The sequence below is a fragment of the Carcharodon carcharias genome, chromosome 15 (assembly GCF_017639515.1).
Source record: "Carcharodon carcharias isolate sCarCar2 chromosome 15, sCarCar2.pri, whole genome shotgun sequence".
In the NCBI taxonomy this organism is placed as follows: domain Eukaryota; kingdom Metazoa; phylum Chordata; class Chondrichthyes; order Lamniformes; family Lamnidae; genus Carcharodon; species Carcharodon carcharias.
The window spans coordinates 11,935,446-11,959,872 of NC_054481.1; the positions used below are offsets into that span (position 1 = coordinate 11,935,446).

The 24,427-nt window shown below is 39.1% G+C and overlaps 1 protein-coding gene across 5 annotated transcripts in view; it reads right to left on the reverse strand.

Annotated features, from left to right (window-relative positions):
* Nucleotides 1-24,427, reverse strand: part of glyr1 (glyoxylate reductase 1 homolog (Arabidopsis)) — a 49,639-nt gene that overhangs the window by 20,767 nt on the left and 4,445 nt on the right. For 2 of the 5 annotated variants that reach the window (XM_041206221.1, XM_041206217.1), the window contains exons 3-9: nt 21,642-21,721; nt 19,046-19,169; nt 12,095-12,226; nt 11,699-11,767; nt 8,602-8,655; nt 4,803-4,853; nt 1,788-1,861 (exon numbers count right to left, since the gene is read on the reverse strand). In XM_041206221.1, the coding sequence (XP_041062155.1) occupies nt 1,788-1,861; nt 4,803-4,853; nt 8,602-8,655; nt 11,699-11,767; nt 12,095-12,226; nt 19,046-19,169; nt 21,642-21,721 (584 nt within the window). The remainder of the gene's footprint in view (nt 1-1,787; nt 1,862-4,802; nt 4,854-8,601; nt 8,656-11,698; nt 11,768-12,094; nt 12,227-19,045; nt 19,170-21,641; nt 21,722-24,427) is intronic. The other 3 variants (XM_041206219.1, XM_041206218.1, XM_041206220.1) reach the window with 3 other exon arrangements.

A 24,427-nucleotide genomic window follows, 5' to 3' on the forward strand; every position in this document is an offset into this window, starting at 1 on the left:
CCAGAAACATACTGGACCAACCATATAAATACTGTGGCTACAAGAGCTGGTGAGAGGCTGGGAATTCTGCAGTGAGTAACTCACTACCTGGATCCTCAAAGTCTGTCCATCATCTACAAGGCACAAGTCAGGAGAATAATAGAATATTCTCCACTTACCTGGATGAGTACAGCTAAAAACACTCCAGCAGCTCAACAATTTCCAAGACAAAGCAGCCTGCTTGATTGGCACCCACTGCGTCTTAAACATTCTTTCCTGCCATCACCAATGCACAGTGGCAGCAGTGTTTACCAACTACAAGATGCACTTCAGCAACTTCCAAACCAATGGCCTCTACCACCTAAAAGGACAAGGAGGACAAATATGCAGGAACACCTCCACCTGCAAGTTACCCTTCAGGTTACACACCACCTAATTTGGAACTGTATAGCCTTTTCTTCATGTCACTGGGTCAAAATCCTGGAAATCTGTAGGAAGGCTGGTCTACTGCACCACATGGACTGCAGAGGTTCACCATTACCTTCTCAAGGGAAAATAGGGATGGGGGATAAATGCTGGCAATGCCAGTGTCACTTACATTCCATGAAAGAATAAACAGAGCCAAATTCAAACTTGTTGGCTGCTAACCCACTGTGCCTCCCAATACTCAAAGTTGTTTGATTAGTCTGTTATCAGGTCAAAAGTACTTCATGATATCATTGTTTTTAAGCATATGTTAAAAACACAAATTATGCAGCACCAGTAACAATTCATTAACTGATACAGCATTTGAAGTATACACCATAGGACCAAAATGACCATGTCAATATGCAAACACATGGTAGATCAGTATCTTTTGGTATTGCTGTTCAACTAAAAAGACAGGATACAGTGTCTTGTGGACACAAATTCCCCGCAATGCCAAGCTTTCAAATGCTGCCTGACCAGAGTTGGTGCTTCTCTAATGCAAAAAGGGAAACTTAACACAGACATCTAATGTACATCCTAACAAATCGTGAGAGGTTCTTTACCTCCTGAAACATGGGAGCAGTTTGCTACCCTCTCCCATTAGTCATAGCAAATATAAAAAGGGGCATCAGAAAGGAGCTACTCATTTGAAACTTTGAATTTTGTTAACTTTTGAGCAATGATTCAATAACATCCACTTGTATCTGCTTAAAGTTTGAACAGTACAAGTGGGCTTACCTCAATTATTGTAAAAATGGAAAGTGATCGAATGCTAAATCGATCTCAGCAAAACCCAACACATTAAAGTGTACTCAGCAACTGTAAGGAATCAAGTCCTGGGGTTTACCCATACTGTTTAACACACACAATAATAAAAACCTGACAGGTAAATCTATAAAACACTCAGAAGCAAGAAGCCTTCTTGCTGTCAAGATTTTAGTTATATGATCATTTTATGCAAAAAATGGTTAATTACCAATGTTTATTATTGATCAATGAAGTTTGACTCAATAGTAATGACTATCTGGGCTCTTATTGGAAAATCAATTGTGGTGAGAAGGCATATTTCCATCTGCATTTATATTGATCAGTGAAGCTCCCTCTAGTTATCTTTGGTGCTATGGGGCAGCTATGTGGCCAGAACACATCTGACAGCCTGTCAAGGTAAGGATTTGCAGATCCCTTAAAAACAAACTTTCAGTAACTATATTTCAGGCATTTGAAATTTCACTCTTATTTGGGAAAGGTTTGAGCACAGGGTTAATGCCCGACCCCAATCATTTCATCAAACAGATTATGACAATTTAGATATTTGTAAATATTTATTTTCAGGCCCTTACCTTTTGTCCGTAGGAGTCACACTGCCATTGGTTGCTGTACTGTCTGCTGCCTGGATGGATGTTGACTCTGCTTCCTGTGGAGATAAAACAAGATCACTTCATTAACACTGAGGTAAGATTTCAACTAAGAACCCTTAAAAGGATCACCCTCACAATTTCCATCTTTTAAGCCGTGGACTTAAGGACATCAGGATTGATTTTGAATTGATAGCTAACATACACACGCACGCACCTTGTACAGTCTGAAGATGACAGATAACTTAAAAAGTATGAGGTACAGGCGGATGCAGTTCCAATGTAGAAAAATAAATAACTGTGGAATAACTCATAACATGGTCAACGTAAGATTTTAAATGAAACACAGGAGAAAGGGACATCTGATAGCATAGGTCATTAAAAGTTGACAGCCAAGTTGATAAGGTCAGAAATATTGCAAATGGAATTCTTGGTTTTGAACCTAGAGTAAGAGAATGCAGTGGATATGTGGAACATGTATAAGATGTTGTTAGTGTACATTGAACCAGTGTGTAGAATTTTGGGCATCACATTACAAGCATACGAATTAGGAGCAGGAATAGGCCATTGGGTCCTTTGAGCCTGCTCCACCATTCATCAAGATGATGGATGATCTGATTGTGGCCTCAACTCCACATTACCGCCTACCCCCTTCCTTGTTAGTCAAGAATCTAAGGTTATCTATCTTGGCCTTAAAAACACTGATCCTGCCTCCAGTGCTCTGAGGAAGACAGTCCCAGAGTCACAGCCCTTAAAATAAAATTCTTCCCATCTCCGTCTTAAATGAGACACCCATTATTTTTCAACTGTGTCCCCTAATTCTAGGCTCCCCCTTAAGGGAGAAACATCCTTTCAGCATCCACCCTGTCAAGTTTTTTCAGGGTCTTATGTTTTAATAAGATCACCTCACATTCTTCTAAGTTCTATTGGATACAGGTCCAGCCTGTCCAACCTTTCCGTTTTCAGAAGGGAAGGACAAAGGAAAAGGGTAGAGCGTGGATTTGCAAGGTGTAACCCCTCTTGTAACATCCTATGCAGAGATTTGAGAAGTTATGGTTATTTTTCACAAGAGCTAAGAAGACTTAAATTTATAAATTAATCTCAAGAATTTAAGGGGAACTCATTTCATTGCAATATTTAAACCAGGCTGATTTTGATAAACACATCAGAAATGTGTAACTCACTGTCACAAACTGTTGAGGTCCGTAACGTTTTCTTAAGAGGATGCAGTTGCTTGAAAAGGAGGACCATGAAAGGGTATGGAAATGAGGAGAACAAGAATAGACTAGGCAGCTTATGTGGAAAAAACACTTGGAAATTGCATGTTTCTGTGCTGTAGCATTTTATGATTCCAATGAGAAGAGTGAGAATTAATTCCAATCTTTTAGGAACGTATATACGAACGATGAGTAGGCCATTTGGTCCTTCATGCCTGCTCTGCCATTCAATAAGATCATGGCTTATCTGACTGTAGCCTCCCACCCACCCCCAATAACCTTTCCACCCCTTTGTTAATCAAGAATCTATCTAGCTCTGCCTTAAAAATATTCAAAGACCCTGCTTCCACCGCCTTTAGAGGAAGAGAGGTCCAAAGACTCAACCCTCAGAAAAAAATTATCTGTGCCTTAAATGAGTGACCCCTTATTTTTAAACAGTGACCCCTAGTTCTAGATTCTCCCACAAGAGGAAACAACCTCTCCACACCCAAGTTGTCAAGAACCTCAGGATCTTAAAGGTTTCGATCAAGTTGCCTCTTGCTCTTCTGAATTCCAGCAGAAAGAAGCCTAATCTGTCCAACCTTTCATCACAAAACAACCCGCCCATTCCCATTATTAGCCTAGTAAAACTTCTCTGAACTGCTTCTAACGCATTTACATCTTTCCTTAAATAAGGAGACCAAATCAGTCCACTGTGCTCCAGATGTAGTCTCACCAGTGCCCTGTACAACTAAAGCATAACCTCCTTTTGTATTCAATTCCCTTCACAATAAACAATAACACTGTTAGCTTTCCTAATTACTTTCTGTACTTGCATACTAGCCTTTTGTGATTCATGCACTAGGACACACAAATTCCTCAATCTCAGAGCTCTGCAGTGTCTCACCACTTAGATATATTACATTTTTATTCTTCCTGCCAAAATGGACAATTTCATATTTATCCACATTACACTCCATTTGCCAGGTCTTTGCCCACTCACTTAACCTACCTATGCCACTTTGTAGCCTCCTTACATCCTCTTCACAACTTACTTTCCTACCTATCTTTGTGCTGTCCGCAAATTTAGCAACCATACATACCTTCAAACCCTTCATCTAAGTCATTTATATAAATTATAACAAGTTGAGGCCCCAGCACTGATCACTGTGGCACACCACTCATCACAGCCCACCAACCAAAGAAAGACCCATTTGTGGCTACCTTCTGTTTCTTGTTAGCTAGCCAATCTTCTCTCCATGCCAATATATTACCCCTTATACCATGATTTTATTTTTATTTTCTGCAATAACATCTGATATGGCATCTTATCAAATGCCTTCTGGAAATCTAAGTACAGTACATCCACCCCTTTATCCATAGCACATGTGACTCCTTCAAAGAACTCCAATAAATTGGTTAAACATGTTTTCTCTTTCACAAAACCACACTGACTCTGCTCGATTGCCTTAAGCCTTTCTAGGTGCCCTGCTGTAACATCTTTAAGAACAGCTTCTAAAATTTTCCCTATGACAGGTTTTAAGTTAACCAGCCTGTAGTGTCCTGCTTTCTATCTTCCTTTTAAAATGAAGAAGTTACATTTGCTTTTTTCCAATCTAATGGAACCTTCACCAAATCTAGGGAATTTTGGAAAATTAAAACCAACACAGCAGCTATTTCACTAGCCACTTCTTTCAAGACCCTAGGACAAGGTCCATCAGGACCAGGAATTTGTCAGCCCGCAGTTCCAACAATTTGCTCCAAAGAACAATTAAAAATGGAAAAGAACTAACATATTACCAACCTCTTCTGCTGTGGTCTTTAGTTTTTGAATGATAGCAGAACATGACTCTGACTGTTAATGAATAAAAAGAAGCCAATTACTTTTTTGTACCATGAAAAATAAGTCAACACAATCTTGTGCTAAGTATTTCATCTTCAACAGGTACTTAAGTGATACAATCTGATAAACATACAGCTTTATCTGGATATTATTTCAGGTCTCCACATGTTAAGTTGATAACTCAGTTGTTCAGGTATCGTAAATATGTATTACTTAAGGTGAACATTTCTATACAAGTGATTTAATCTCTAAAACTAACATGACTATCTCAGAAAATAAACACGTTAGAGGACAACAGGTATTGTAACCATTGGAAGCAATGAAAACATTTTGTGACCATCTCTTTCAATCCATTACCTGCTCCCCCTCTCTCCAAGTTTACCATGTTAAAGATTCTTTGTTGCCCAGTCACTCAAACTTACGCCAAGTACAGAGGACCTGGTAGATTAGATCACAGAGCCCCAAAGTCAATTTAATCTCATTCATGTTAAGAGTGCACAGTCACTAAGGCTCATGTGTCTGATCACAATGAAACGGTGTAACACTGAACATTAGGAATTCAAACTGAAGTCACTAGACACAATATTAAAAAAGAGCTGTGCTAAAACTAAAACACATATAGATGAGGTCACCCACTTCAAAATGGAGAACTGGAGCAAACAACTACAGCTTAAAATAGGGCTTTAAAAAAGCTCCTAATAGGAAATCTTCCTTAATCAAATTGACAAACTTCATTGTACTTTAACACTCATTTACATACATCATCTTAAAATACAACCAGCTTGCATGTTAAGAACTGCTTTGAGTTTTTGAAGCGTAGAGTGCCACAACTTTAATGCAAAAACAAAATACTGTTTTCACAGAATTCCACTAGGCGACTGGCAAGTTTATAGCATATATTTTACAATTAGTAAAGTTAACAAATGAATGTTTAGAGTTATTCTATTACTATGTTGTTTATAAATTAAATGATAAAATCTTTTAACTTAAATAGGCTAATGCCAGTTTCAAATAGTATGAAGAACACAGCACAAATGTGTTAAGTATTCACAAATGAATTTCAACAATTGGAAAAATACACCATGAAATTTACATGACGCAAAGTCTGAAATAAAAAATATTGTATTTTTCAAAGTCACAGACTTTTTCAAATGTTTAATTTTCATCTAGTTATTTTATCCAATAATGACTGTAGTGGCATATTCATGCCATCATCCAACTTGCTCTTTCTGATGGTCTAATTTGACAGCGTGAGAGAGACAGACACACAAAAAGGGCATTTTCAGTTCTTTAAATACAAAAGCACTCGCCTAGTACTTTCCTTACCTTTTATGCAAAATTACTCTTGTAGACTACAAAGTAGCCCATTCTATATTCAAAACCACAGTCCAGATGGGTCTCTGTTCAGTTGAATCTTTGAACATATAGAATGGGGACGGGTGATTAACACATTGATACTTTAACCAACAATGACAGCTCAATGTGCAATGCCCAAATATTGATGTCATCTCCATAAACAGGGCGAGCCGCTGATTTCAGCCACAATGTTATGGGTAGAGCTTTCCCAAAGGGCAAAAACAACACACACTGACCAGATATCTTCTGACAACTCCTGCTCACTTCCCTGCAATACATTTCAGGTTACAGCCTAAGAGCAGGTTGCTCACCTGAATTCTCAACCAAGGTGGTGGTGCAAGGTAACTAGGAATGAAGGGAAATAAATAACTGGAGGAGTTGCAATCTATAAATGTGGAAGTGTTTTGCTTCATGAGACCAGCACACTTCATGCACAACTATTATCACAACTACTGTCAGCAAGTAATTAGAGGATAAAGTCAGAGAGACTGATGGATACATAAAATTTCGATCTACTAATTTTTCATTTGCACACACAAAGAATAAAGATTTATATTTAACATAAGCGTTCAGTAGCATCTGTTTTAGGTGAAAACTTATTTCTTGTTTAGGTTTATATCTTCAAAGAACATTTAGGCCCAGTGTTTGAAACATAGAAACTCGGAGGAGTAGGCCATTCAGCCCTTCAAGCCTGCCCCGCCATTCAATATGATCATGGTTGATCCTCTATCTCAACGCCATATTCCCACTTTCTCTCCATACCCCTTAATGTCCCTAATATCCAAAAATTGATCAATTTCTTTCTTGAATATACTCAGTGACCCGGCCTCCACTGCCTTCTGTGGTAGAGAATACCATGGGTATTCAGTGAAGAAATTTTTCCTCAGCTCAGTCCTAAATGTGGTTAGCGATGAAGCAAGGATGCTGAATTTGAATAAAACCTCACTGAGAGGTTGAGCAATCTTGGTGGTGAGAATTTGAACACTCTCACCCTGCAATGCATGGCAACGTTCTATAACGGGGATTGTGTGTGTGGAGTTAGTTATGTCATTAAGCTGTCCAGGCAGCCAATCGCATTAAAGAATTCTCACAAAGCCAATGAGGAAACTAAAAAGGACCAAAATCAAATCACTTTTTAAAAACAAATATTTTATATAGAGAATAAAACATTGGAACATACACATGGAGTGAAGGCAGAAACTGAAAAACAAATTTATAATTAATTTTAAAATTCTAGTTATTAATCGAAAATGGAGATATTTAACTAATACTCCACAGATATAAAATAATGTTTCCATGAACAGATCTTTTGTTCAGCAAGTTATTACTGAGATTGCCATTAAAAAACCCCAGTACACCCAATTGAGAAAGATGCAACTTTTTATCAGGTTTCTAACAGCAATGCCAGCACAGAGAAGGGAAACCTCTCGACAAATCAACTGATTTCAGTGATTTGTCAAGAAGCCAGTGATTACTGTCTCTGGTTCGGAGTCTACAGCACAGTCTATGACACAGCAGTCAGCAACAGAACACAACTTCTGTATTTATGCATTAATCTGCCCATGCACTAAATCCTGAAGTTGTGGTTAGTCTCAAAGCAGTAAGGACACTGACAGTTCATCATTATTAATATTGCCCCCCCCCCACCCCCCATTCACCAAAAAAACGGGCATTACAATGCATTTTGCATCAAAAGACTGTGTCTTGGCTTTTATTTAATTTTCCTTACTCCCAGTCTGAATTTTTAACCTCAAAGTAGCCACTTAAATCTTAATCTTAACTGACTAGTTACAAAAGCACATATCAAATTAGGAAGTCAAAGCTCACTTCAAATGAGCATATATTTTCAAGCTTAATAGACTGAAAACACTCACCTGGCGAAATAAAGTGCAATATTTTTTCACAGATTTTTCAAACCACTTTTTTTTAAAAAATTAAATAAACTGAGTCTATACTTTATTCAAATAACAGGATATTTAAGTAGAAGTGAGAACACCAGGAATTAATTGACTAATATTTTATGGTCCAGTAGTAGGTCAATCTAGTTGCTTTCTGCCAGTAGCATCAGTTCCCATTATTACCTGACCACAGGTGTGACCCTGGTTGCATAGTTAAGCAGGATGCCCCGTCATAGTGTCTCCAGAGTGGAGGAAAAACATTTGTCGACCATCTTGGCCTGCAGCAATTGCACTCTGTTAGCTGAACACACTGGCAATTAACCAATACTCTCTCACCAATGAGGGAAAATACAGTAGCAACATATTTGGGAAAACAAAGATGCAAATGGAAACAGGAAGTGTAAATAAATAAAATAAAGGAAACCAAAGTTTTCTGCTACCTAGCAGTTTGCTTATTACTGGAATAAACTGCACTACTAGACTGCACACTAAATGCACCATCTTACCTTCTCAGACTGACTGAGCAGAAAGTGATGGAAGTGAGGGTCGTCCTTTACTTGCTGCAATTAGAAAAACCAAATCTGAGCATGGTGAATCATCATACTCCGATTCTATAACTGAAGATTACTATTTGAGACGAGTGGGAGAATTTCCCTCCCTGATGATCTACAGGTTTATGAATTGAAATCAAGTCAATAGAAAACAGCAGCTTTGCAATGATTCAGCGTTTTGGAAAAAAAAGAGGACATTCAACACTTTCTGCACCATTCATCAGTCCCATCTTTTGTGCAGAAAGATACAATCAGATTCAGTTTGCATCCACTACCATAACCAGGGCTCTCAATAATGGTTCCTACCGTTTTCTATGCACAAGACCTTTTTTTTTTAAAAAAAAAGTCTTATAGGTAACTTAATTACTGCAAAGCTGCATAAGCCCACAATTGGAACCACTTACCAAGTGGCAGGAGAATACACAAAAAATTCCTGACGAGATTATTGTACTTCAGAATTTCACTTGCTGCTACAGTTTTTGAATCCGTACAAGCTTCCCCAACTAAAACTGTTACCAACTGATGCACCTGCAGTAAGCAGTTCATCAGAGTGGGGTCTCTGCTTTAACAAATCATTGTCACTAATCTCCCAGTGCTTCAGATTGTGAATGCACCAACTTAGCAAACCTTAACTAGTTCATGTTCTCTAGTCAAAGTCAGTGTCCTCAGTATAAAAATAATTTCAACTGACTTTTCTAATTCTAGCTACATACCACTCACTGACAACAGCAGAGGGCAGTTGCTCTAATCTAGGCTTATGCTAACACTACTAAAATCAATTTGGACCCCTCGTTCTCTCTCTCCCCCCCCACCCTCCATTGTGTGCGGAAGTCAAAATTCAGGATTTTATCACTTTTCCTCAGGAGAAAATAGGGGCAGGTGGGAGTTATATTTAAGGTTTGTGTTTTAAAGTTAAATACATTCAAATGAGTTTAAATAAATGGAAGCACCGAGACAAAGCACGATTAAAACACCAATGAGCTCAGTTTTGAAGTTGCTTCCCAAAGATGTCACACCCACTATGTTAGGGAGGTTCCCCTATCCTGGGTGCTTAGTAGTGGTTAGCTGGCAAAGGTCATACCGTAGGTTGTGAACAGAGGTTAAAAAAGATAAATATGTAGTCAAACTTTTAAAGAGAAAGCTTGAGTGAAAGCTTTCTCTAGGTTCAGATAGTTAAAATGGAGAATACTTAGAAGTTAATTTGTTTATATCAAGAAAGATGATCTGATATAGGGAAGGGAAGCATGTTTGTTATTTTGTATTATTACACAGTCACTTGTACTAATTGAATCAAGTTCAGTCATTAACTGTTGCTATGCAAATTCACTTGCTGGTGAAATAAAACAATGTATTGATCTTTATCTGGTTTTCAAAGAGATTGAAGAAGCACATGCAAAAACGCAAATATCCAGTTCAAATCACAAGACAATTCTATTGTTACATTTCTAGGGTACAGTATAGTCTACACTCTAAACTTAAGATGCTTAGACGTCTTACAGGAGTGACTAGCACTACTGTCCTCCAGAGAATATTAAGACAAGAATTTGAAACACCCTTTGCACGCAAGATCTGAAAATCACAATCATGTACATAAACAAGGAATTGCATATATAAAATAATTTTGGTCAAACACAAATATCCTATCATTCTGTGATACCATACAGCGACAGAGTCATCATTAAAGCTGAATTCTTTTCCCATTGCACTACTTTTCTACACAAGGACACACAAAGCACTATTTTAACTACTCATTCGCATTCATTTTTCAAACACTGACAACAAGCACTTGGCCCACCCACAAGTTAAGAGTTCCTATTAAGTAAATAAACCCTTACAAGTTATTCAATTAATCAATCACTCAATTTAACATTCTAGGCAAGTTCGAATTAGTATAGTACTCTACACTATAATTGTTCATAAATTAGATAAACCAAAATTGTACATAGCTAACATTGTTGGTTTCAGCATCAAACAGAAGATGAAACTGGTTAGGTAGAATGCAACTTGATTTTAAAAAGCCAAGTATGATGAATGAAATACAATATTTTGCCAAGTTGTCTCTTCAGCGAAATTGTAAATTCAACCATTGCTTTCTTGGAAGTTAAAAGTTCTTGAATTCTTGAAGGATGAGTGCACAAACTTCTTTCTATCCCTAGCCTAATTTCCATATGAACCCTGTTTAGTACTTGACTAACTTGTTTAATTCTCCTTCAGTAGAAATAATACAAAATAAATGAAGGTGGCATCATATATGAGCGGAAGTTCATCAAAATATATTTACTGTTGAACATGCTCCTTTTAGAAACACTATCATCATTTGCTATAGCTGGCACTGCAGACAAAATGACTGGTAACCAAATTAAAAGCCAGATGAGATTAGTATTGCAAATATTTTCAACTCCCAACAGGAGAGAGTGTGTTATAATTAGAGATCACAGGGAATTCAGATTTAAAAACCATTTATCACTGTCGCCTTTTGAACCTAACCTGCAAACCTATTCTAATCCTCCATATCAAGCTTCAACAAAAACAGCAGGGAACTGAAGCTCAACATTTCAGCAAGTAAACCATTCAGAGAAAGGCAGATTGGTCACCAGTGGACCACAGCAAACAGATGTTGAACAAGGCACATTTTTCTCTACACATATAGAAATATTTCTTGAAAACCTTTGAAGAGCAGTACAGCAGAGTCTGCCAGCAATACCACTCTTTGGGAGCCATACGTGAGCAATACAAGTTGAATTTTCAAAAGGGAAGCACAAACAATGCATTTTATATCATAAAAGTACAGAATAACTGCACATTTTTCCTGATTGAGAAAATCAAATAACAAATCACAAACGGGTACCAATAGAATTCTATAGTTACCAGCTCGTGTTCCATGCCAAACTTTCAGAAACAAAATCACAGATCGAACTCCAATGTTCCCTAAAGCTACTGTCACAAACCTAGCTATTGTCAACACAATTGCAAGAGGGCAGTCCTCTATTACACTGGCTGTGTCAATAAAAACCTAAAATGGCAATCAGGAGTTAAAGAAATTGTGACTCACCTTCCATTTGTATCCTGCAACTGGACCCGTAACCAACCTCTTCACTGTGGATGGCTCAGGGAAAGCATCCTGAAGTGGAAAAAATACAAAAGTCACATCTTATAAAGAAGCTGTATATTACCTCCTGTGCATTTGACTGAGCAGATGGTTTAATTTCTCCATTTGAAGCCCTAACCACTGTATCACAGTGACACAGCCATGGGAGTTATATGAATCCTAGCCATTTCCCTGCAGGGAGGAGAAAAATGCATTGTTCTTGGGCTATGTTTGGACACATACTAACAGCTTGTATGTGTCAGTTCACAAATGTACTGGAGGCATAGGAAGAAAATTAAGTTTACCCTCAAAAATAAATAAGATACTACTGCATTTGGATCATTCCTACCCTGAACCAACCTTTTCTTCCTTCGGTGGTCGACCCCTTTTCCTTGTACTGTGCTCTGAAATTTCTGCTGAGGAGCAATTTTGTCTTTTACCATCAGATGAAATGTGCCTGTTTTTATCTTCTGACGAGGTAAACGCTGATACCTGAAAAGGAATTAGTCAAAAGTAAAGACCACTGATAGGCTTTTGCCCAATAACCAAGTTGACTGGTGGCAGCTCACCACCACCACCAAGGGCAACTAGAGAGGGGCAATAAACGCTGGCCCAGCCAGCGACGCTCTCATCTCATAGATGATTAAAAAAAACTGTTCCTTTATGTGAAGTAATGTGGCAATTGTTAAATGTTATTTCAAGGAACTCAATTTAAGACCAAATCCATAATACAGTCTATCTTGAAGATATCTTAATAAGCTCAACTCAAATGACTTCAGTGGTGTTCTATCTCACAAATACTGGTTACAACATTTGTAACTCTATTCAAATTCTCAGTACAGTACCTTCATTGATTTCATTCATTGGTCGTTTCTGCTTTATCAACAATATTTGAAATTACAAATCACATTCTTCATAGAAATTTCATAAGAGGTTTCTAGTTACTAGATTTTCTTGAATACAGTAGGCAATTGTGCTGAATGTAGCAGATGTCATCCGTGGCCTTTGATGTGCCCTCAGGAGGCAGCATAGAAGTAGGATTTCATTACGAGCAACGTTCCCCCACAGCTGTGCAGCAACCCTAAACTTCTCATGCAAGCTGCACACAAATTGAGCCCTTTAAGTTACCATGTAAAAACACTTAAAGGAGCCATACGCTTAAACAAATCACTTGCACATTCCAAAAAAAAAGGATATGTTGATTACAAAGCAAGTAAAACGCATTAAATACAGACCGCATGTTTTTTTGCTGCCAATAGTCAATTAAGGACTTTCTAAATGAATGTGTCTAGTACATATAAAAACAAAAAACTGTGGATGCTGGAAATCCAAAACAAAAACAGAATTACCATCGGTGGAACTGCCAGGCCTGCTGAGTTTTTCCAGGTAATTCTGTTTTTGTGTCCAGTACATAGTTGACATTCAGGAAATCACTTCAGTTGATCAACTTTGTGTGATAATGGAAGCAATCTTTGGATTTCCTGCATCTCAGTTTTGAAATTCAAAAAAAGGTACAAGAGGTACATTTCAGGCTTCCAGCTCCTCAGGGTCAATGGAATTAGAGGCTCAAGTTCTAAGATAGTTAGATGAAATCTTATTTAATTCTTAAATGGACATTGGACCAAGCTTAGTATTAAGAGTTAGCTGCAGCTCACTCCTGAATATATATTCAAGTTAATGGAAATTAAATAATCTATTGTCAAGTAAAATTTGCTGTATTGATGATCTGCTCTAATAAAAAGCCATGATTTATAGTTTACAGCTGAAACTGTACTATGAATAAAGCATTTAATCTTTCCCAGCTGAAGATCAGGAGAACTTGATAAATTAGTAAACTAATTATGGTGATGCAATTCTGTTCAATCCCTGGGCAATGCATAAAAGTCACATTCTGGTCCATTATGGGAGCAAGGGCTCACATACAGGCATATTTTGTGGTGCTGGGCACAAGGGAAATGTCTGAAAGATTTCCTAAATTTAAAAAAAAATGGAGTCTCCATCTCATTTCTTTAATATTGATATTAAGAGAAGGGATGAGAATAATTCCAAGCAAACAGAAAAAACTCCACTAAGAAATCAACTGAAAATGATGAAGCACAGCAGTTAAATTATTGATAACTAAAAAATAAAAAGGTAGAAATTAAACAAGGGATTCTCCCCTTCTCCACACACTTTACATTCTTTGTAGAGTTCACAACTGGCGATAGGACCTTACTCCTAGTGGTACGACATCTACAATTTTTAAAAATATATTGAATTCTATTAAAAACAACTTACAATTATATGGTACTTTAAAACATCTCCAGATGCTTCCCAGTATTATAAAACAGAACTTGACACGGACACATAGGGAGGTATTAACAAAAGATGACTAAAAGCTTGGTCAGAGGCACACTTTAAGCAGCATCTTACCGGAGCAAATTGAGGTAGCGAAGCAGAGAGATTCAGGGAGAGAATTCTAGAACTTAGAGCCCAGGCAGTTGAAGGCAAGGCCACCAGCAGAGGAGCAATTAAAATCAATGAGACACATGGGACCAATAATTATTATAGGTTTGAATAAAGAGACAGCTGAAGGGAATATAGTTAATAGATAAAACACTTTGGATATTCAACATTACAGGAAGATTTATCCACCAGATCTGCAAAAAAAGATGCAATCTGACAAAGAAGTCAGCAGACACGCAGGTGAGTTATCAGACAGCAATCTTGCAGCTCATGGTCCCATTGTTGTTATTTTGACAGACAGTGCTGATCACGTACAGCTGTGAAACAGAGCTCCTAATTTCTAATACCCATGAGACAAGAGTGGGAACAGTTTTCTTTCTCATGTACTTTAAAAAAATAATAACGTTGGATTTTAAGAGCAAACAAAGCCTGAGGGAAACAGGAAGGGAAAAGGGAAGCTAGTGAATTGAACTGCAGTGGGAATAGACACCAGAGGCCGAGTCAAAGAGAAAGAGATAGTGATGAGTGCAAGGGGTGACCGGAAGGAACGGGTAAAGCATGACTGAACCGGAGAAGGAAATTATTGAGGGGCATATTTTCCCTGCAGCCTCAGCCCTAAATGTAGCTAATCCATGGCTCTTTTTGTTATATCAAACTAATGGCAAAAGAAATGGAAAAACAGGAAAGAGACAAGAGGTAAGAAAATAATATCCTCTGATCGACCATGTGGAATTAGTAATATGTTAAAATTATGCATCTGGGCATAGTTCCTGTCAAAATTTCACATTATGAATTCTCATATCCTCATTTATAATGGAAACTGCCCATCTAAACTTGTCATTCCATAATTACACACTCCATCTAGTGTGAGCGCAACAGCACTACCATTGGCAGAAGGACGTAATTATTGTGACAAACGTAAATACACAAATATAGACATAGGAATATATAATGGATATAATGAAAAATTGAGATTGAATACTGTAAAGTCTGTGCACTCAGACATCATGATCCTGCCCTCTAACCCCATTCCATCTCAAGACTACACCTGGCGTTTATTTCACATGTAACACCACAAAAACAGACTAGTATGAATTTGAAAAATCTGCATCAGTGCGGACTTCCTATCAACTTCCAAATATAAATACCTGTGCCCACATTTTTTGTGGGAACTGCCGGTCATGTGCAATCACATGTAATATTCAATTGCATTGAATCTGGTCTCTAAAAACCTTCAGGACTGACAGCCTGTCATTAAGACCATATCCAGAGTTCTTCTACTCGTCAATTATTCAAAGGTCAATGTTGGTAAAACATTAAAACATTGATAGGTGATGCAACTGCCATGATTTTTCCAGGTATCAAATTTAATCTTTCACTTCAAATTTTAAAGGGCAAATGGTCAAAGCTCAAACATTCCAACCACATAATCATCCCTCACATTAACAGTCCAACTAATTCACAGAATCACAAAGCGCAGAAGAGGCCCTTCGGCCCATCGAGTCTGCACCGACCATGAGAAACACTTGACCTACCTACCTAATCCCATTTACCAGTATTTGGGCCATAGCCTTGAATGTTATGACGTGCCAAGTGCTCATCCAGGTACTTTTAAAGGATGTGAGGCAACCCGTCTCCACCACCCTCCCAGGCAGTGCATTCCAGACTGTCACCACCCTCTGGATAAAAAAGTTTTTCCTCACATCCCCCCTAAACCTCCTGCCCCTCACCTTGAACTTATGTCCCCTTGTGACTCACCCTTCAACTAAGGAGAACAGCTGCTCCCTATCCACCCTGTCCATGCCCCTCAATCTTGTACACCTCGATCAGGTCGCCCCTCAGTCTTCTCTGCTCCAACGAAAACAACCCAAGTCTATCCAACCTCCCTTCATAACTTAAATATTTCATCCCAGGCAACATCCTGGTGAATCTCCTCTGCACCCCCTCCAGTGCAATCACATCCTTCCTATAACGTGGCGACTAGAACTGCACACAGTACTCCAGCTGTGGCCTTACCAAGGTTCTATACAACTCCAACATGACCTCCCTACTTTTGTAATCTATGCCTCGGTTGATAAAGGCAAGTGTCCCCTATTGCCTTTTTCACCATCCCACTAACATGCCCCTCCACCTTCAGAGATCTATGGACACACACATCAAGGTCCCTTTGTTCCTCAGAACTTCCTAGAGTCATGCCGTTCATTGAATATACTTGCTTGTCAAATTACTCCTTTCAAAGTGTATCACCTCACACTTTTCAGGATTAAATTCCATCTGCCACTTATCTGCCTATTTGACCATCCCGTCTATATCTTCCTGTAGCCCAAGACACTCAACCTCACTGTTAACCACCCGACCAATCTTTGTGTCTTTCCGCAAACTTACTAATCCTACCCCCCACAATCATCTAAGTCATTTATATAAATTACAAACAATAGGGGACCGAGCACAGGTCCCTGTGGTACACCACTGGCTTCCAGTCACTAAAGCATCCTTCTGTCATCACCTTCTGTCTCCTACAACTAAGCCAATTTTGAATCCACCTTATCAAATTACCCTGTATTACATGTGCATTTGCCTTCTTTATAAGTCTCCCATGTGGGACCTTGTCAAAGGCTTTGATGAAATCTATATCGACTACAGCAACTGCACTACCCTCATCTACACACCTGGTTAACTCCTCAAAAAATTCAATCAAATTTGTTAGGCATGACCTCTCCCTCACAAAGCCATGCTGACTATCCCTGATCAAACCTTGCCTCTCCAAGATAGATTCTCTCCTTCAGAATTTTCTCCAATAGTTTCCCTACCACTGATGAGACTCACTGACCTGCAGTTCACTGGCTTATCTCTACAACCCTTCTTAAATAGCAGAACCATATTAGCTATTCTCTGGTCCTCTGGCACCTACCTCGTGGCCAGAGAGGAATTAAAAATTTGGGTCAGAGCCCCTGCGATCTCCTCCCTTGCCTCCCTCAGCAGTCTGGGACACAAATCATCCGGACCTGGAGATTTGTCCACTTTTAACCCTACCAACACCTCCAATACCTTGTCACTCCCTATATCAATTTGCTTAAAAACCTCGCATAATTGAGTACCAGTACAGCATTAAACCCATTTTGACTTCATTACCCATTTAAAAAGTCATCGCTGCTACTGTATGGTATAGCCTGAACACTTTTTAAAAGGCCTTGCTATACTGGCCATAACAGCAACTTACATTTACATAGCACCTTTCATGTAATAAAACACCACACAGTGCTTCACATGAGCATTGTAGAACAGAATTTGATACTGAGCCAGAAAGGAGATATTAGGTCTGATGATCAGAAGCCTGGTCAAAGGGGAAGGTTTTGAGGAGAGAGAGTCTTAAGGAGAAAGGCGAGATAGGGGCACAGGGAAGAAATTCCAGAGCTTGGGGTCTAAACAACTGAAGGTACAGCTGCCAATGGTAGAGTAGCTATGATTGGGAATGCACAGGAGACCAGAGGAATTAGAGGAGCACAGATAACTGGGAAGATTGTGGCATTAGAAGAGATTACAAAAATAGGAAGCAAAAAAAAAATCCATGGAGGGATTTGAAAACAAAGTTTGAATATTAAATCAAACTGTTGCTTGATCCAGAGCCAATGTATGTCAGTGAGCACAGGGGTGGATAGGGGAAACAGGACATCCTGCAAGTTAAGATATGGGAAGCAGAGTTTTGGATGACCTCAAATTTATGGACGGGTAGAATGTTTGAGACCAGCCCGGAGTGCATTGGAATAGTCAAGTCTGGAGGTAATGATGGCATAGGTAAGGATAGCAGCAAATGAGCTGAGATGGGGTGAAGTTGTGGAGGTGGAAATAGGCAGTCTTAAAAGATGGCACAAATATGGGGTCAGAAGCTCACTGCAGGTTCAAATGTGACACCAAGATTGCAAACAGACTATCTTAATGTCAGACTGTTGTAAGGTAGAGGGATGAAGTCAGTAGGTAGGGGATGGAGCTTGGAGCGGGCAATGAAAACAGTAGCTTCAGTTTTACCAATTTAATTGGAGGAAATTCGTAATTCATATCATGAGGAATTCCACAAATGAAAAGTCAATCCCGCAGATCGGGTCTACCTAACATTAATGGATTTAATTTTACTCTATTTATTTGCACATTTTGCTCACACATATTTAAACAGTTATTTCCATTGTGGAATTGTGTTCCTCAAGCTGTTATAGCATTGTTACATTGCAGAATTATTACCAACCCAACAGCCCAAACCATATACTGTAGTATCAATATCAGCCAAGCTACACACTTATACAAAGCAAAGTAACTACCAATACTGGAAATCAGAAAATGCTAAAAATGCACAGATCAAGCAATAGTTGTGCAGAGGGGAACTGACCGTAATATAAATATGGTCAGCAAGAAACAAAAAACAATGGATTGTCCAACAATTCCCCACCCCAACCTTTTCCAATGTTAACTCTATTTCTCTCCACACAGATACCACTTGCCCTGTTGAGTACTTACAGCATTTTGTTTTTATTTAGTAACGCATTCCAGCTGCCCACCTCAAACTTCAATTCCATCACCCACAGAAAGATCCCTGCACAGGTGCTTACACCCTGCTCCATTCAAAGCAAATGAGATGTAATATTTAAAGCACATCAGTACGCTCCACATAGGTTTAAAATATATTCAAGCAGCGCATCGCAGCCCCAGGTTTGACACCATACACTTAATGCGTCATTTCATGACCCTGGAACGCAAGAGAGATTTATATGGAAACCTGTATAAATACACATTAATGAGAAACTCTGACCTACTCTCTCAAGCTAACTCTCAGCAATCATTTTTGATCCGCTAGACGATGGATACAATCCTTACCTTGGATTTAATAAATTCCTCAACTGCATCCACCGCCTGTTGGAACCGCTTCCCTTTGGTAGATTTCATCATTTCCTCCTTGTGAAGGTGATAGGATTTAAGTTGGTCTACTTTGATCCATGCACTGCAACAAAACAATGTAGTCAATCTCTACATTCATCTTGCTTAATTGAACTTCTATGACTTCAAACAGATGATGTGTATAAAGCCTTAAATAGCTATTGCTCACTGATTTGTGCTATTAAAATTCTAACAATATGTACCTGATATTGTGATTCTTGATTACAGTGCCCAGCTATCTACATGGCATTTCCAACAATATTCTGTGCCTCACTAATTTTGCTACTGCTTTAGGAATGTGAGATCAACTATTGAAGGTGGCTGTGTTAAGCACAAGTAGGAAGTTTCAGGAATTGCAACATATGTGATCGGCTACTTTAGAGAATTTGGTTTCCACCAAAAAGGGTCAGAATTAAACATCATCTACTGCACTATTTAGTTACAAAGTTACTCAAATGTCATGATTATATGTAATTACTCTGCACAGTTAAACTGTTTGAATAGTGATATATTACTTTCTCAACCTGTCACCCCTTTACCAGATTTTCTTTACTATAAACACATTTGCTATTAATATTGCAGAGCAATTACAACACTGTGTCTGAATTCTATGGGGTTATTACTGTAAAAGTTAACATTGGACTAACAACATTAATGCAATAGAGTACTTTTCATCACAGCATGCAAATTGCAAACTGGCAAAACCAACCATCAGTCTGTTCCCTGGATCTGTGCACAGTTTTAAGGATTAAAAAGAAAACATGCTCTAACCTCCTTTGTTAAATAAATTTATATTTCTAATATCTGTAAGAAGCAATCACATCCTGAAGATGTGTCATATCAAGTCTCAGTATTAGAAAAGAGCAATTGATACTACTTATACAAGATCAACCATTTTACAGTTCAGTGTCACCAGCCTGGTAGGTACTAAATATTAAGATTTGGCAACACGTCCCAATTGGCATCTAGGACCATGATGGAAGTTGATCTACATCAACAGTGCTTCTTATTGATGGATTCCTTAACTGCAGCTTTTTTGACTTTCAATGGAGACGTGTATTTCCCTATGAGCTGCAAAGGGGAGTAGGGATTTAGCTAGTACTAAACAGAAAGCAAAAGGAAAATTTTAAGTACTTCACCATCCACACAGTGGGACCTGGATGTAGATAGCTTTACCTGACTCATGAATGCTTGATGGCCGTTCTATTACTCAACTACTCTCATTAAGCAAGAATATGTACACATGTAACACTTTCATTACATAAAACGAGACACTTTACAAAGCAGTACAAAGAGCATCAGAATAGCATCCTATAGACAGTAACAAGATATATAAGGAGATCTGTGGCAAAGCAGACAATGTATGTAGATGAAAATAAGCAGTTTCTACGACAGATTGAAAACTCAGCTCAGCATTAAACATGCAAGTTTTGTATGGTCTTCCTCAGGCCAAGCAAAGGCCAAGGATGGGCTCTAAAGTTGAAGGTGTGGAAAGGGAAGCAAGGTGATTGCTTGAGATCTCTAGCTGTGACCTAATCGTCAAGGAGAGAAACATGCTATCCCACATAGCTAGAAAATTAAGAGGCAGGGGAGGACATCATCATTATAAAACACATCAGAGGCTGAAAGGTTTGAGGTAAAGGAGATACTGACATCATTTTAGATGTCAGTTATGAATACAGCCATGATGATCTCAGTGGTGTGACACATGCAAAAACTAGACTGGAAAGATGCAAATATGGAGTTTCAGGATGTTTAAACGTGGAGTCAGAGGGCAACAATACTTTCACAGCCCAGGGAGGTTAGAAATGGGCTTATTGTTAAGATAGATGGGTTTTTTGGGATTAGGTGGTGTTAGCAGTTTTGAAAGGGATAAGGATTGGTATCAAGTAAGGAGGAACTGTTGAGATGTTTAGATTATTAAACGATTTGATAGGCTAGGTAGAGAAATTATTTCTTCTTGTGGGAGGGAGCCCAGAGCAAGAGGGACATAATCTTAAGTTACAACTAGGCTGTTCAGGGTGAGACCAGGAAACACTTCTTCATAGAAAGGGTAGTGGAAATCTGGAATACTCTCCCACAAAAAGCTGTTGAGAATAAGTCAATTGAACAATGCAACTGAAACTGAGTTTTGTTAGGTAAGCATTCTTCAGGCTAATGGAGTAAAGACAGGTGAATGGAGTTGAGGTACAGATCAGTCATGATAAAACTGAATGGCAGAACAGACTTGAGGGGCTGAATGGCCTAATTCTATTGTTATTCGCACCTATGATGGGTGCCAGGGTCTATTAACTCATCAGTAGTTGGATGGGGAGAATGTCAAGAAGCAGAAGAATCTCATAGAAGAGATGAGTGGAGATGGCAACTGAGCAAGTTGGGGAAAGTGACAAGACCAGTGGTGCAAACTTCGCTACACTGTCGCTGGCTTGTTCAGTACAATACAGCAAAGCACAGTTTGAGTATTTAATGAAACAGTTTTTTTTAAAGAATACTGAATTGTGCCTTTCCAAGCTTGTGGTTTAAAAAAATGACTTACTGATCTTCAGTTCCAAAGAATTTTACAAAGAAGCATTTTTTCCCCCGTGGTTTCTTTAGATCTTTGGGTGGATTAACAATCTTAAAACAGAAAATCATTGATAATTAATTGTATATCAGTTATACACACGTAAATGAGAATCACAGTTCCTCAAGAGAAAGATAAGAAACAAATCAGAATATTGATAACCATTGTACTGACTGCCATAACTTCAAATCAGCACAAAAGTAAATGGCCGATGTCCATTGGTGATGTTGCTGACACCAATCTGAAGGTCATTTACCATAAGACATAGGAGCAGAAATTAGGCCAGTCGACCCATCGAGTCTGCTCCTCCATTCAATCATGGCTGATGAGTTTCTCAACCCCATTCTCCCGTCTTCGCCCCGTAACCTTTGATCCCCTTACCAATCAAGAACCTATCTATCTCGGTCTTAAATACACTCAATGACCTGGCCTCCACAGCCTTCTGTGACAATGAATTCCATAGATTCACCACTCTCTGGCTAAAGAAGTTTCTCCTCATCTCTGTTCTAAAAAGTCTTCCCTTTACTCTGAGACTGTGCCCTCGGGTCGTGGTCTCTCCTACTAATGGAAACATCTTCCTCACGTCCACTCTATCCAGGTCTTTCAGTATTCTGTAAGTTTCAATCAAATCCCCCCCCCATTCTTCTAAACTCCATCGAGTATAGACCCAGAGTCCCCAAACGTTCCTCATATGTTAAGCCTTTCATTCCTGGGATCATTCTCGTGAACCTCCTCTGGACCGTCTCCAGGGACAGAACATCCTTCCTGAGGTACAGGGCCCAAAATTGCCCTCAATATTCTAAATGTGGTCTGACCAGAGCCTTATAAAGTCTCAGCAGGACATCCCTGCTTTTATATTCTAGTCCTCTAGAAATAAATGCCAACATTGCATTTGCCTTCCTAACTACCGACTTAACCTGCAAGTTAACCTTAAGAGAATCCTGGACTAGGAATCCCAAGTCCCTTTGCACTCCAGATTTCTGAATTCTTTCCCCATTTAGAAAATAGTCTATGCCTCTATTCTTCCTACCAAAGTGCATGACCTCACATTTCCCCACATTGTATTCCATCTGCCACTTCTTTGCCCATTCTCCTAACCTGTCCAAATCCTTCTGCAGCCTCCCCGCCTCCTCAATATTACCTGTCCCTCCACCTATCTTTGTATCATCTGCAAACTTAGCCAGAATGCCCTCAGTTCCTTCATCTAGATCATTAATGTATAAAGTGAAAAGTTGTGGTCCCAACACTGACCCCCGCGGAACTCCACTAGTCACCGACCGCCATCCTGAGAAGGACCCCCTTATCCCCACTCTCTGCCTCCTGCCAGACAGCCAATCTTCTATCCATACTAGTACCTTGCCTCTAACACCATGGGCTCTTATCTTACTGAGCAGCCTCCTGTGCAGCACCTTGTCAAAGGTCTTCTGGAAGTCCAAGTAGATAACATCCATTGGCTCTCCTTTGTCTAACCTACTCCTCACCTCCTCAAAGAATTCTAACAGATTTGTCAGGCATGACCTCCCCTTGATGAAACCATGCTGACTTTGCCCGATTTTACCATGCACTTCCAAGTATTCTGAAATCTCATCCTTAATAATGGACTCTAAAATCTTATCAACGACTGAGGTCAGGCTAATCGGCCTGTAATTTCCCGTCTTTTGCCTCACTTCCTTAAACAAGGGGGTTACATTAGTGATTTTCCAGTCCTCTGGGACCCTCCCTGATTCCAGTGATTCCTGAAAGATCACCACTAACGCCTCCACTGTCTCTTCAGCTATCTCCTTCAGAACTCTGGGGTGTAATCCATCTGGTCCAGGTGATTTATCCACCTTCAGACCTTTCACTTTTCCTATCACCTTCTCCTTGGTAACGGTCACCATACTCACCTCTGCCCCCCAACTCTCTTGAACTTTGGGGATGTTAATCATGTCTTCCACCGTGAAGACTGACGCAAAGTACCTATTCAGTTCCTCCGCCATTTCTTTGTTCCCCATTATTACTTCTCCAGCGTCATTTTTCAGCGGCCCAATGTCCACTTTTGCCTCTCTCCTACCCTTTATATATCTAAAAAAAAATTTGCAATCTTCTTTTATATTACTGGCTAGTTTACTGTTTAACTGTAATTACATTCTACCAGATATCACGAGCAGTGCTCGCTGCAATAGAGCTGTTTCATATTAAGTAATGTACTACTTTGGAATGACACGTCTTAAGTTGCCAACTTGTTCAAACACAGCTTTATTCCTCTTACATGTAGGACTTCAGTATTTTTACGAATCACCTGATTTGCTATATTCAAGAATTGTGGTACTTTCACATTCTGTAGAACATGCAATTTCTTACATGAATGTAATTAACTCATTAGAATAAGATATCTGATTATATGCAAGGTAATAACATTAGCCACTAACCAGATTTTAAGATTACTGACATATGTTGCATTACCAGCAACTTTGCACATATTAACCAACAAGTAACTGATGTTTAGTCAACTACTCACAAATATTAGCCTGCTTAGCTAGAAGTTGATCCTATCACTTAGTAGATACTTCGTAAAGTTCCCCTTTCCAACATCTGGGGGTTTGTGCCAAAATTGGGAGACCTATCTCTCAGACTAGTCAAGCAATAGCCTGACATAGTCATACTCATGGATTCATATCTTACAGATCATGTCCTAGACATCACCTATACCATCCCTGAGTATGTCCTGTGCCACTGGCAGGACAGACCCAGCAGAGGCGACGGCACAGTGGTACATA